Genomic DNA, 14,202 nt, shown 5'->3' with positions numbered 1-14,202 from the left:
CAAATCACACGATTGCACTTTCTAGCCATGTTTTTTTTAACAGGAAAGACAATTTTGCAGTCTCCATCTAACCCAATAGCATATTTAACACGTGGGGTACAGTAGCCGGGTCAGCGCGCGTTTGGGATTATGGGGGACTAGGCGGGGCGTTATCTCCTGCTAATTAGCAGCTGGGGGCAGCGCCTCCTTCCTCTAAGCAACAGCTGGCTTGTAAAGTCCCGCTCGCAACAGGGGGCTCTTTTATTGGGGAGCCTCGTTAGTGGCGCCGAGCCCCATTTAAACCCCTTCACCCCGGACCCGGAGCTGCCGCTCGGCTAACAATAGCCCCGGCCTTCCGATTATAGCAGAACCGCTCATTGCAAATGATTGGACGTCTGACCTACAAATACGACAATGTGGATAATAGTTTGTTGGTTTATCAGTTACTTGCTAACTTTGTTGGTGGGTTGATCATTACCAAGTCTGATATTTGGATGGTTAGTTAACTAGTGATGCATTTTTCCTTTGTCGTTTTGCTATTTGTTGATTGGTTGGGAAGATGATTTTATGATCTTGTTTTCTTCAGTTCATTCGTTTGTTTGTTGTTTCTAAGTTTATTTGTTTTAGGGTTATTGATTTGGCTGTTTGGCTATTTCATTTTGTTTGTGAGCTTGTTAGCTTATTCCCTACTTTACTTACTGTTTTGCTAGTTTTTTTAGTTCCTAACTTGGTTTTTTGATAAGTTATTCATTCTGTCCTTTGGGTAGTTTAGCTAGCTCACTTAATTCATTACTTTGTTGCTACTTATCCGACTGCTAAGTTAATGAATTTGCGGTTACACTAGTCGCTTGGTTTGTTTGTTACTTGAATGCTTGGATTGTAATTTTGATCACTGGTTAATAAGATTAGTAGTTACTTGATAGTTTTGTTGCCAGCTTGTTCTTAGTAGCACCTGAGTTTGTCTGTTTTTTTGCTAGTTTTGCTAGTTGGTTGGTTATTGTTAGTTTGCTGTTTTACTTGTTGTTTTTTTTAGTTAATTTGGTTGCTTAGTCATTTCGTTATTGTTTTCTTTTGAATTTACTTGGTCATTAGGTAGTTACAATATTCGGTTGGTCATGTAGTTTGTTCTCGATTTTTTTTTTTTTAGCTTGTTTACCATTTTGCTAGTTTGTTGGTTCTTATTTGGATAGTTGGTTCCTTTTTTAAAGGGGAATAGGAAATGGGTGTGCAGCTCAGAACGCTAGCAAATGAGAAAGTTGCAGCGATCAACATAGAGAAGCATAACATACTACTATGCATAGCATAGCAAAGCAAAACACAGCAAAGGTAACTTAGTAAAGCTAACACAGCGTTGACTCTTTGATGTAGCGGAATGTAACAAACGCTGCATTGTCTAAGGCAGCGTTACAGAAGCGTAACAAAAAAGTTTGTCAGGATTCTCACTTTTTTATCTCGGAATTCTGACTTTATACCCAGTATGCTTTTGCAGAACCTAACTTAGCCTTGACATGACACTTCCTCCTGTTAACGCGGTGTTGAGATGCCCCTCGTGTTTTTCCTGTGGCAGCTGGAGATGGAGAAGCTGCAGCTGCAGAGCCTGGAGCAGGAACACCGCAAGCTGACGGCGCAGATGAAGGACGAGCGCGAGAAGAACAAGCACATTGTCATGATGCTGGTGCGCGAGTGCAAGCAGCTGGCCACGCGCGTGGTGGAGGAGTCGCAGCGCTTCGACGAGCTCCAGGCCAGACTGGACGAGGAGGCCCGGGCCTCGGGGCGCCTGCGGGACGAGCTGAGCGCCGAGCGGCAGCGCGGCCAGCAGATGGAGGCAGAGATGGAGAAGCAGATGTCCGAGTTGGACACGGAGCGCGAGCGGCTGCGGGCCAGGTTGGGCCGCGAGGAGGCCGAGAGCCAGAACCTACGGCAGCAGGTGGAGCAGCTCAGGACCGAACGCGGGGGCGCCATGGACGGCGCCCGACCCGTCGCCCCCGCCTGCGCGCCGCCCAAAACCTCCGTTTACGTGGCCACCGAACCCGTCGGCTCTCGCGCGGCTTCCTGCCAAACGGACCAGCCCCTCCCCGAGGCGGAGGCTCCCAAGAAGGCTCCCCTCTCGGTCGCCGCCAAACCGAGTACGGGTCCTTACGCCGGCCTCAGCCTGCCCAAATCCGCCCTCCGGGGAATGGTCCACAGCAGCTCGGTTGGCCTGGCGCAGAGCGAGAACGGCTCCGAGGCCCAAGCCGCCCCCCACGGCGTGCCCAGCGGGGTCAGTCCCCGCGTCCAGGCGGCCCGCTACAAGTTCCAGGAACAGGACCAAAACGGCACGAACTCCCAGAGTCCTCCGGCCCGGGACCCCTCTCCCAACAACCGGGACAACTTTGCCGCCAAGCAACAAGCGCGCCACACCGTCACCCAGGTCCTCTCGCGCTTCACCAGCCCCCCGGCGGGGGGAGGCGGGGCGCTCCGACCCAGCCTGCCGCATTCGGCCTCGGAAGGAGGGCCCTTCCCCAGCCGCCTCGGCCACCCCGTCGGACTTAAGTCCCCCACCGTGGCCAGGATCGACCGGGGAAACCCTCCCCCCATCCCTCCCAAAAAGCCCGGGCTCTCGCAGACCCCCTCGCCCCCTCACCCGCCCATCAAGGTAGCGGGGGACGGCGGGCGCTCTCATGGGGCGGGGCTCAAATCGGCCACTCCCCAGCTGCCGCCCAAACCCACCCTGGACCTGGTACCAGCCCTGACGGCCTCTCAGGTGGGTGCATACCCCCTCCGCCGCTCGCCGGGACCCGAGCAGTTTGCAGAATGCCCCCCTGTCGTCACCCCCTCCATCAACCCCCTTCCCTCCTCCCTCTCCATTAGCAACTGTAGCCCCCGTGCACCCGCAGAAAGCCCCCTGGCAACAGCATCAGGTAAAGGGGCACTCCCACATTTCATCTCTCAACAATTCTCGCCACCGCCTCTCTTCCGGCTGTCTCTTTGTGACACCTACCCCAACGTATCGCATAGTTTCAGCCCGTGGTTTTCAAACTTTTATTTTTCAGCCATCTACCCGCCAGCGCAAGGCATATCATAAAACAAAATAAAGGCGTACAGTGTTTTGCAAAGCAGTCAGTAACACACTTTATGTTAATTTGAACAGAAAATTGACGGCGCCTATCACAGTATCGCAAAGCATGATATGAGATTTGCAGAAACCCGAGTCAAATCCAACGTTCTCCTTAAAGTGCCTTCACATAGCCCCGATTAAGAACCGGTGGTTTAGGCTAGCTTAGCCCAGTCTTTCACGTCATAGCAGAGGCTGAGTGGGATACCCACGCTGCATTGCCACTCTTTGGTTAACCCAACACTTGCTTCCAAAAGAGAGGAGTGCGTTAAGGCCTGCAATTGAACTGAAATGTTCCTTGCTTGGTCACCCCTTTCTTCTCTGAAGCTGATGCCAGCGGCTGCTCTCGCCTACCCTTTGCCTTTCCGACCTCCACTTAGCATGGCCCCTTTCATTCATTCTAACCTCTCGCCTCCTTCACTGCTCTTCCGGTTCTTGCACTTTTCAGGTAAAGTGATGAGCGACAAACAAGAATCTGTGTTAACAATTTTTGTTTATTTATTTTTCGCATCCTTGCTCGTGTTTATTCTTGTTGTCGGACATCCCGCTTGCATGAATGCTTTTCTGTCACCATCAGCGGACGACGACCACCTTTGGGTTAGCGTTAGCCCAAGTCTAACAGTGCGCACAAGCTTTCGAATTTAGTGTGTAGTAATTATTCTGTCAATGATTTCATCGAAAAATCTGATCATGTTATTTTTATGAAAGTGCGTCACACACGCATGTAAGTTGTCTTCATCTTGACACCCAGAAGAACCCGTCGAAGTCTAGCGGAGTGTGATGAAAATGATATATATGAACGATATATTTTGGATGAAAAAAAAAGACTTAAAGAAGAGTGCTGTGTTATATGTGTTTGATTCATTAAACTTTAGAACCACTTTGTAGGGATAACTCGGCATATTTTACTCAGCAAATCCAGAATATATCATCTGTTCGGACTGTTTCGGACTCGTCTATCAGAAAATTGCATCATCGATGAAGAACGTGCGTCCGTATGAAAATTGACAAAATAAAGGCAAAGGAGTCGCTATAACATAATTATATTCCAATTAATTTGCTCTTGATTTGAAACGCAAACCAGAAACCCTGCAGAAACCCTGTTGAAATCTCACGCACCCCATGAAGTGCCTTCACAACCTTATTTTGGAAAGTTTTACTGATATTGTCGCAAAGTGAAGTCCCATGTATGCCACGTTATAATGTTAGGATTAGAGTCTTTTTTTATATGTTCTTAATGTGTGAAATTGTGACTGTTGAATGCGTGTTTTGGGTACTGAGGCATCTCTTTCCTCCTCTTCTTCCTCTACTTCAGCACTTCTAGCGTGGTAGTCAACCCTTTAACCTGTTCCGTCCCTGCTCCCCGTGCCCCCCCCCCCCCCCCCCCCCCCTTCTCCCGCTCCCCGCAGGCTGGTGTCCCTCCGTAGTCCCCCCTCTCGGCAGCGGTGGGCCCGCCGCCCTGGACGGCGGGCGGCCGCTGCTCCTCCTCCAAGCTGCTTCCCAGGGAAATGTCACTTTATTGTCAATGCTGCTTCACCGACCCCGCCCTCCAACGCCCGACCGCGCCCACCTCACCACTGCCACGGACAACCAGCCCACCCGCCACCCAACACCAGACCTGACTGCTGCCCTGTTTGCTGCTGCTCACCACGGACACGCAGGTGGGTCAGCGCTCCCACGCGGGCGTGTCCCGCTCCACAATTGAGTCCAAATTGAGGGCTCCCTGTATGGCAGAGTGCGTGAAGCTGCTGCTGGCTTCCGGATCTTCTGCCGACGTGTCCCACCAAAACCGATTCACACCTCTGCACTTTGCCGCCTCCCGCGGCCACGCTGTGTGAGTAGCAACATAAAAAAAAAAACATTGCATACATACTTCTGTATGATTGCGCATGCTGTCGAGAACAAATACATGCAAAATGGGGGGGCTGTGAAAGGTGGACCGCTTTATAGCGGGGTAACGTTGCAAGGAATAAAAAACTGAATGAAATTGGCTAATTTTAGTATCCCCTCCCCCTTCAGCTGTGTGGAGGCCCTGCTGGCTGCGGGCGCCGCCGTGGACGCTGTTGCGGACGGTGGCCAGACCGCCCTCCTCCTGGCCAGCGGGGCGGGCAGGAAACACTGTGTCCACATCCTGCTGAGCGCTGGCGCCGATCGCTCCCGTAAAGACACGGTATGTACAGTATATCCTCCGCCACACACTTTTCTTGATGAGTTTAAGAAACATCTGCTGTCGTTGTTGGGGCCTTTAAAACAAAATGGCTGACTTCTTGTGTCTTTCCAAGCAGGGATTCAAAAGATAGACATGTATACTAAAGCATTGGTCCCCGATGCTTGAAAATTTTATTGTTGATGGTGTCGAATGGAGAATATAAAGTGCACATAAAATGTCAACTCTCCAGCTGAAGTTGTAGGCTCGTCACCTGTCTCTTGACTGGACAGTTCCACCTTTGCAAACACATTTGTTTATTACTCATTTAACTTGATTGTGAGTGAAAGTTTGGCGCTCAAGAGAATCCTGGCAGTTTTCAGAGTAAAAGCTTTTTCAAAAAAAAAATAGCTTTCATACTCATAGTACATCCAACGGAAATAATTCTATTCTTTTTGCAGTGTTTGTTAAACTGAATCGATACGAAAATATATAGTACAATTATCACACACATGGTATATTCTATCATATAATCAACATGAAATGTACTAACAAGGTGTCACGTGATTAAATCAGCCTACTGTAACACAGCTTGGAATCAACTGAAATTTCTCAAAAACGCCTGAAGAGGGAGGCAAAACAACACAAACACTAGCTAACGCTTACAGGCTCCTTATTTCGGGTGCGGCCCGGTACCAGGCCGCGGCTCAGCGGTTGGGGGTCTCTGTACTAAAGTACTAACCAGCTATTTTCTTCATAAGACTAACGAAAAGAATCCAAAGTACTGATGAGTTGATGCGCTGGTATTGCGCGTGCAGGACGGCTGCACGTGCTTGCACGCGGCGGTCCGATCGGGCCACGTGGACACACTGCGTCTGCTCCTCTGTCACCCCGGCCCCGGAGACCACGCCGCGACCCTTCAACCCGACGGAGCTCCCGCGCTGCCCGCCGCTCTTCTGAATCACGCCAACGCAGACGGATGGACGGCCGCTCACACGGCCGCCGCTCTCGGCCTGAAGGTGCAATCAGTGGAAGCTTGCGCGAGGCTGACGCGTCATCGCTAATTTTGCGTGTGCGTGTGTAGGAGTGCCTGGCGGTGCTGTGTAGCCACCGCGAGCAGGACATTGAGAGGAGAGATAAATGTAATCGCACCATCCATGACGTTGCCACAGACGACTGTAAAGATCTCCTGGAAAATCTCAGTGAGTGCGCATGTGCACTTGCTTGTGTCCAGATAGCGTTGTCGGTGGGAGTAATTAGTGTACTGTAGATGTGTGATAACTGCAAAAATAACTTTTAAATTTGATTTTTAAGCTATGTTAAAAAAAGATGCCTGTTTTAAGTGATGATCTGGATGTTGCAGATGAGTATCGCGTACTAGTGCGTCTCCAGTATTCAGATGGTGCCAGAACCAGTCCTCCAATGTGTTCTCTGGATGGTGATGATGATGATGATGAAGATGATGATGAGAAGGAATCCGGTGAGCTTGAGTCAGTGCTGTGCAGACTTTCAGTGGAGCGCTCCACGCGCTGGTCTCAGCTCAGTGCCGCCATCAGCCAGGCCTTCACCGCACATTTGCACATCCTGTGTGGTGAGGACGCACAGCGCCCCCCGCTGGGCCTCACGCCCGCTAGCATCTCTTCCGTCCTGATTGGTGAGAATTCGACCGCCAAATTTGAACTGGTCCTCCTTTCCCTTTTCCCACTGTCATCTGTGCATATGTATGTCCGTGTCATTGTAGGAGGAAGTGAATGGCGGCCTGGTCAGGAACTTCCTGTCTCCCCTTGGGATCTAGTCCGAAAACCTCTTAGCCAGGTCATCACCGTCCGACTTAAAGGTACGATAAAATACCCGCGAAATGCCACATTACACATATAACATTCACATCATAATACTGAAGTTTATTTAACGGCTGAATGTTACTTTTACATGTCACTAACACACGTAACAATGTAACATTCGAGTAACACGTAATTTATGTGCAGTATGAATGGCTTTTTCCCCCCAATGTGAGCAACACTCCCATCCAGTGGTCAAAGTTAATCACTACAAAGGGCAGCACTAGTCAAGGGTGTCAGCTACCCTTTCATTAAAAAAACAAAAATATGTGTGTGTATGTTTTTTCGTTTCTCCTTGGTCACAGGTCTTTCGGAGTCGTGTCTAGATGAGTCGGCCCTGGAGTCTCTCTTCCCGCTACCCGTGCTGCTCAACTACGTTCGCTTGGTACACACACTCGTTCGTATACACACGCTCTCATTCAGCCGCAGAAAATAAAATGCTGACCAAAAAGTAGCACAGAGTGAAAATTGCTGCAGGCCTTCCTGACTTGCTGGCTTGACAAAAGAGAATCTTTTTGGCAACTGTAGCATGCCCTGTTTTTTTTTTTTTTCATATAGCATCTATTGTGATACCCATTTTTGCTCCCAACTGGCTGAGAATAATCCTCAATGTCGAATAGCGACATGAAATATGTAAGACGGAGCGTTTGATGTGGCAGGTGGAGCAATACGGGAGCGTCATCTTTCACGGCCTGGAGGACAGCTGTCAGGATGACATCGCCGCTTTATTGGCTCGCTGCATCAAGGTTTGACGACCGAGGCCGATGGGATATCGAGCTCGCTCGGCTCATTTGAAGGATTTTAACGCTCGTTTGAATTCGGGAGTCAGGACAGTTTTTCGGTCTGCAAAACAGATATTTGCTACCCTTTGGTGCTCATTCTGAAATACTTTGAAAAGGCTGAGAGGGGTGCAAACTACGGCCCGGGGGCCATTTGGGGGCCACATTTTTGCGGCCGGCGGCGTATGCTAAAAATATATTTTGACATTTGACACACATTTCCGCAATGATATTTAAAACAGGGAATACACTGACTTGATGGTACAGATAAATTAGAATGCAGCTTATCATTTTTCACTTTTTCAATGCCAGGGATGTATTTTCACGTTTTGTCTGAACAATAAATCCCAGATCTAAATATTAAATCCGTTCTTAAACACATTAAGAACATTAATTTCCAGAAACTGAAGTATTAAATCTATACATAAGTATTGGGGCTTGAATGTATTGGAGAATGAATCGCCTGACTTACTGTGTGATAGGTTAAAGTAAAAAAAACAAAAGTGGCGACTCAAAAACACGATCCAGTGGTTACTGGGCGCCATCCGGTGGCCTCATGCCGCCAAGCAAGTTTGCTCGAAAAAGATCGTTTCCATGACAACAGCTCACCGGGCCTCTCGTGTTAAGTCCAAGCAGGAGGCGGCAGGTCAGCCGTGCCGGGTGGTCGAGGTGGACGTGCAGCAAAGTCTGAGCAAGGAGCAGCTCCTGGACATCCTGCTCTCCTGCGGTGAGATGACGCTAGCCGGCGGCGGCCAAACCACGCCCGCTCAACGCCCCCTCGCTCCCCGCGCAGGCTTCCTGGTGCCGTCGTCGGCGCCGCGCGGAGGCGGCGGCGGCGTGGTGCTGCTGCTGCTGGGTCTGGAGAGGGCCGCGTCCCTCTCCGCTCTGCTGGGAGATCTGTGCCACAGCTTGGACGACAGAACTTGCGCCGCGCCCCTCCTGCTCAACGCCGGTGAGTGTGCGTGACGCCTCGCGTGTATGTAGGAAACTTGAAAACCAACAAGTTCAAGCGTATTGTTTTTTTCTTAATAGTGTCCATAGCGCAACGTCGCAAGTAATCATAAAATATGAACATTAGTATTAGTCATACTGCAATTAAAGTTGTTTTTCTGTTTTTGTTTTTTTTTTAAATCAAACATAACACCATGAAAAATGAGTTTTGTTTGCTTTGTGTTGTTTTTTACGACCAAGGCTTTTTTCCCTAAAAATAAATGATTTCTTCTTCAATAAGTACAATTATGACTATTTTACATCCTGAATATAGTTTTTAATAGTAAAGAAGGTATGCTATAACGGGACCCCGCTTTCAAGTGGTGGCAGCGACCCGCTTTGCGTTTCCCCTGCAGGTCCGCATCACTTCTGTCAGAGCAGCTTCCTGATTGGCTCCCTGTCCAAGCCTCGCCTCCAAGGCTCCGAGCTCCGCCTGCAGCAGCACTTCCGCTGGCTGCGTCTGCGCTGGGACCAGGAGCCCCTGCGCGGCCTGCTGGCCAGACGCCTGCGCAGGAAGCTGCTGCACCAGGTCAAAGGTCGCCGTCCAGTAGTCATGGCAAAACCAAGTCTCATAAAGCATATATATATATATATATATATATATATATATATATATATATATATATATATATATATATATATATATATATATATATATATATGTGTGTGTGTGTGTGTGTATATATATATATATATATGTGTGTGTGTGTGTGTATATATATATATATATATATATATATATATATATATATATATATATATATATATATATATATATATATATATATATATATATATATATATATATGTAAAGGTTTGTGTGTGTGTGTGTACAGTGTACACATTTTTTTCTCCTCTAGATGGGGCACATGATTGAAAAAATCTAGTGCAATGGAAATATATTCAATTTTCATTGCATATTTAAAGCAGGGGGGTGTACAGTAATTTCAATAAAATGAGGATGAGCAAAAAAAATGATTTCAGGCATTTTAATGCACCTGGCTACATTTTTTTTCGTTTCAGACTAACCTGTATAAACGCTGTAAAAAATGAATCAAATAATTGTTGAAAGTTGCTTTGTATTGCTTTTTCCTTTGTTAAGGTTAAAAAAATGACAGTTTTAGGTATACTTATACCATTTTTCTAGACAGTTTCTGACGTAGTTTGAGATGGGGGTGCCCGCCATTTTCTAATTCTTTGCAGAAAAAAATTGCAAGGCACCGCTTTCAACCAACACCGCCATCTAGAGGAGCAAAAAAATCAAAGTAGTTGACGAGGCTTCATTATCCAATCAGTCGCCGCCGCCGCGTCGTCTTTCGGCTTGGTCGATCGTTGACCGTGTGTGGCCCCCAGACGGGACGCGCGCTGCGGTCCGGCGAGGACGCCATGGAGAAAGCGGTGCAGTGGGTGGCTCGGGTGTGGCTGCAGCTCAACGCCTGCTTGGCGCATCTGGGCGCGCACGAGGCCCTGATGGGGCCCGGCCGCTTCCTGGCCTGCCCCGTCGGCGCCGACGACGCGCACGCCGTCGTCAGGTACGCCGCGCGCTAGCGCCTACGCGTTTGAGAAACGGCGCCGACCCCCGCGGCGCCGCTTTCAAGGTGGTTGTCTCGGCTGTGGAGCTCGGCGGTGGTCCCTCGCGTGGAGGCCGCCATCGTCTCCCGGGTGACGGCCCGCCGCTCCCCTTGCTCGTCGCCGGGCGGCGCCGTTCTTAGCGACGGCCAGCAGGCGGTGCTGAAGGCCGCCCTCAGCATCCTGCTCAACAAAGCCGTCCTGCGGGGCTGCCCCCTCCCGCGACACGGTCAGAACTCAAACTATTTCAGGGGTCTAAAGTTCTTATTTCCTGAATTGCGCTTACTAAAAAAACGTAGTACTCCTCTAAAAACATGACCTCTCTTGTCAGAAGTCGCGTTCAGCGGCGGAGCCATCCCCCTGTCCGCCGTCGGCTCCTTTAAGGGAAGCGGCGGCAGGAAGTGTCGCGACAAGCTGAGACGATCCAATACCAGTCCTCGAAAAAAAGGAAGTCCCGCCTCCTGCTGGACCGGCGGCTCCTTTCGAAACGGTAACGACGTCGGACGAGGCAATGGCGATCGCCGTTCGCTCCCCTCTTGCAATTTTTGTAGTCAGATGATTAATAAATAATGTTTCGTATTGTTAATGTGAGTAATTATGAATTTTGGGGTCATTATTTAGCAGGAAGTCTTTCTTAAAGACTTGGTTGTTTTTTTCCAGGCAGCGTATCAACCACTGATGTTAGCTGTACCACAAATGGCAAAATCCACAGGTTTGTAATACGCCGATATGGCACTATTTGCTCTTTATCAGCGCGATAGTGCCATGACGAATGTAGACGCGTTTCGACTCGTGCGCGTTCTACTCAGGGAGGCGTCGGCTTTGTCTTTGTTTTCCGACGACGAGACGGACCTGATCCAAGAACTTCAGTCCTTGTGCTCCAGCAAGTCCGAACCAGACATCAGACAGGTTTGTGTTGCCTGAGCTAATCTTTTAATAAAACCTTACATTATCGCTACCGACATTTTTGAGTTAACTTCAGTCTTTTGCATAACATTTGGGCAAATACACATGCATTTATATATATATATATATATATATATATATATATATATATATATATATATATATATATATATATATATATATATATATATATATATATTTTTTTTTTTTTTTTTTTTTTTTTTTTTAAATCCAAGAATCTTAATCTTATTACCATGACGGTGACTTGCTGAAATTCTTGACGGGCGGTCATCCATTTTCAGATTTGGTCCACCAAAGATGAGGACATCCTTCTGTTCGCCAGCAGAATTCCCGCCGGAGCTCCGCCCTCCAAGCCAGAGCAGGAAGTAGCAGTGGACCAATCAGCTCAGTCGGTGAGTAGGTGGAAAAAAAAAAAAAAAGAGGGCCAAAACCAACAGATGGTGTCAGACCATTTGAGGCAATCACAAGCCATCAGTTGAGATGACAAAATGAAGTTCATAAAGAGTAGGGGAAAAAAACTTGTTAAGCTAATTAGACTGCCCCCTGTTGTAAAGAGCTCGGTACTGCAGGATTAAATTTAGATGCTACGTTCTGCGGTCTTTCAAACGTTGACAAATTTACCAAAATTATACCTTTATTTTCTGTTTTTTTCAAACTATGCAACCTTTTTTTCTGCCAAATCACTCATAGTACATGTGTAACATGTTTTGATATTTTAATTACAACTTTTACAAATGTGAATTTTGATATAAATAACTGAATTATGAGCTATAGGTTTTTATATGGTTCTTTTTCCGTCTCCCGCAGTCGCCTCTCGCTCCGGCGGCCGTCCAGAGCAGCCGCCAACGCCGCTCGAGCCCTCGAAGCAGATCTCAGCTGCCCGTGCCCAGCAGGGGGCAGCAGCAGCTACCTCGCGTCGTCGCGGGCAACCACCACAACAACAAAAACAGCAGCAGCATCAGCAAAGCAGACAGCAGCAGCAACGTCAACAAACAATCCCAGGAGCCCATCTGGCTCCTTCAACAACACAATCATAAATGAACACACACACACACACACACACACTGCCCTGCCCACTAAAAGAAGGGCCAATCACGCATGTCGAAATCTCGCCTCATGCCCCGAAATCAAGTTTCACAGTCGGGAAAATGATTGTCATATTTTGACAACTTTATGAATAACAGGAATACAAATAGCAATAAATGTCAACAGAGATGTTAGTAAAGTATTTCTTGGTAGTCACATTGAAATGAAGCCTTGTACACGACACTTTTTACACCTTTTGGGGACTTTTTTTTTTGTGTTTTATCCCCCCAAAATTCCCCCCAATATCTTACTTCCCAAAACGTTTATATATTTATAATTTGCTCAAAATTCTTTTCATTTGACAAATTTTCTTGGAAAATACCTTTCAACAAGAATGCCCCCCTTTTTTAAACATGACATTCAGAAAAAATAATACTTTTAATCATTCTTGCATGTAACTTTTTTCTTTGAAAATGTCAAACTTTTATTGTGATTTGATCGCTTTTTCAAAAACAAAATTCTTGAAAAAAAAGACTATTCAAAACACTTTTTTTTATTCTTGAAGATGAAACGCATTTCTGAGAGTTGTGCAACTTGGTCCTTGTAATTGTAACATTTTTCTTTTTTTTAACATTTACATTCTCAATGGACAAGACAGGAAAATCGAGTTTCATAGCGATGAGAAAACAAAGCCTCATGAAGCACGTGATATTTTTTTACTCCTCAAGATGGTGCTCTCGGTTTAAAAATAAAGCCTCGCGCAATGGGATTCCATTTCTATCGTTTCTATAGTCTTTAAACCAACACTGCCCTCTAGAGGAGCACGAAAAAATATACAGTCTCGAGACTTCCTTTTCTCATCACAAAGTAGGGAAAAAAATTGAAACCGTTACAAACTAGTCTGTGTGTACCCCGGCTTAAGTGAATGCAGTAAATTTGTGAAATAAAAAATGTTTTTAGGCACTAGAGAATCCAATAGATAGGTATTGATGAAATATGAGCAATACCAGGTTCTTCAAATGTGTATTTGATGGCTATCTACATATAAATAATAATAACGAAGTGGTGTATCGGTATTTTCCAACAGTGTGCGCACATGCTCCCCTCCCACCCTCCCTTTTAGCAGATGACCTTTGAACTCTATTCGTCACACTTCCTCGTGTGTACTTTGGGGACCACACTTTTTCCTCTAGAAGCAATTATTCGATTGACAAGTTTTTTTCTTTTGAGTGTTTTTGATGTTTGTTTTTGCGCCGTGGCTTGGATATGAATCAGGGTTTTACATGTAAATAAGAGTTTTAGCGCAACGAGGACGTTTGTACAGTCAAAAGTGTTTGTAAAGTTTCAAAGTGAGTACTAGATGTGTACTGTAAGCCATACTACTACTACGACGAGCTTTCTTTTCTCTCATCGATCACTGTGTACGCGTTTATTCTCAACCGAGATTTCTTTGATGTTTATTAATATATGAATAAATATATAAATAAATATATGTATGTACACATATGTACAGGAGAGACTTTAGTCCATTTCAAACAGTGTACAATGGTTGGGGTTTTTAAACAAAGGGTTTTCTTCAAGTACAAAGTATATTAAAACTATTCAAAAGTCGCCACCAGTGACACTTTTTGTGATTCCACTTGTCACCAATGTTATTTTCATATATTTTATATTACTATTAACCCCGTTGTACAGTTTACGTTTTTTGTTTTATATTTTGTAACTATGAATCTAAAAACCTAAACGGTACTTCGACTCGTGTCAGTAAAGCCTTGTTTACGCGCCAGCTCGTCATTGTCGCCGAGCAATGACGTCACCTATCAGCGCATTTTACTGGCTGCTGCTGAAGACACA

The 14,202-nt window shown here is 46.6% G+C and overlaps 1 protein-coding gene across 2 annotated transcripts in view; it reads left to right on the top strand.

The window, feature by feature from the left end:
• Positions 1–13,959, top strand: part of cttnbp2 (cortactin binding protein 2) — a 39,991-nt gene extending 26,032 nt beyond the window's left edge. Inside the window, exons 4-23 of one of the 2 annotated variants that reach the window (XM_088416719.1) lie at positions 1,547–2,879; positions 4,483–4,734; positions 4,808–4,907; positions 5,093–5,243; positions 6,038–6,238; positions 6,304–6,421; positions 6,583–6,873; positions 6,961–7,056; positions 7,363–7,442; positions 7,717–7,803; positions 8,464–8,563; positions 8,630–8,788; positions 9,183–9,355; positions 10,180–10,358; positions 10,425–10,624; positions 10,727–10,885; positions 11,056–11,107; positions 11,205–11,304; positions 11,604–11,714; positions 12,130–13,959. In XM_088416719.1, coding sequence (XP_088272845.1) covers positions 1,547–2,879; positions 4,483–4,734; positions 4,808–4,907; positions 5,093–5,243; positions 6,038–6,238; positions 6,304–6,421; positions 6,583–6,873; positions 6,961–7,056; positions 7,363–7,442; positions 7,717–7,803; positions 8,464–8,563; positions 8,630–8,788; positions 9,183–9,355; positions 10,180–10,358; positions 10,425–10,624; positions 10,727–10,885; positions 11,056–11,107; positions 11,205–11,304; positions 11,604–11,714; positions 12,130–12,363 — 4,176 coding nt within the window. In that variant the 3' untranslated portion in view covers positions 12,364–13,959. Of the gene's footprint in view, positions 1–1,546; positions 2,880–4,482; positions 4,735–4,807; positions 4,908–5,092; positions 5,244–6,037; positions 6,239–6,303; positions 6,422–6,582; positions 6,874–6,960; positions 7,057–7,362; positions 7,443–7,716; positions 7,804–8,463; positions 8,564–8,629; positions 8,789–9,182; positions 9,363–10,179; positions 10,359–10,424; positions 10,625–10,726; positions 10,886–11,055; positions 11,108–11,204; positions 11,305–11,603; positions 11,715–12,129 lie in introns of those variants that run through there. The other variant, XR_015865854.1, reaches the window with a different exon arrangement.
• Positions 13,960–14,202: the final 243 nt, after the last annotated feature.

This window comes from Hippichthys cyanospilos, chromosome 6 (genome assembly GCF_059441005.1).
Source record: "Hippichthys cyanospilos isolate Australia breed blue-spotted pipefish chromosome 6, RoL_Hcya_1.0, whole genome shotgun sequence".
Taxonomy (NCBI): domain Eukaryota; kingdom Metazoa; phylum Chordata; class Actinopteri; order Syngnathiformes; family Syngnathidae; genus Hippichthys; species Hippichthys cyanospilos.
The sequence above is the reverse complement of the archived record's forward strand: the minus strand, read 5'-3'. Positions and strand labels throughout refer to the sequence as shown.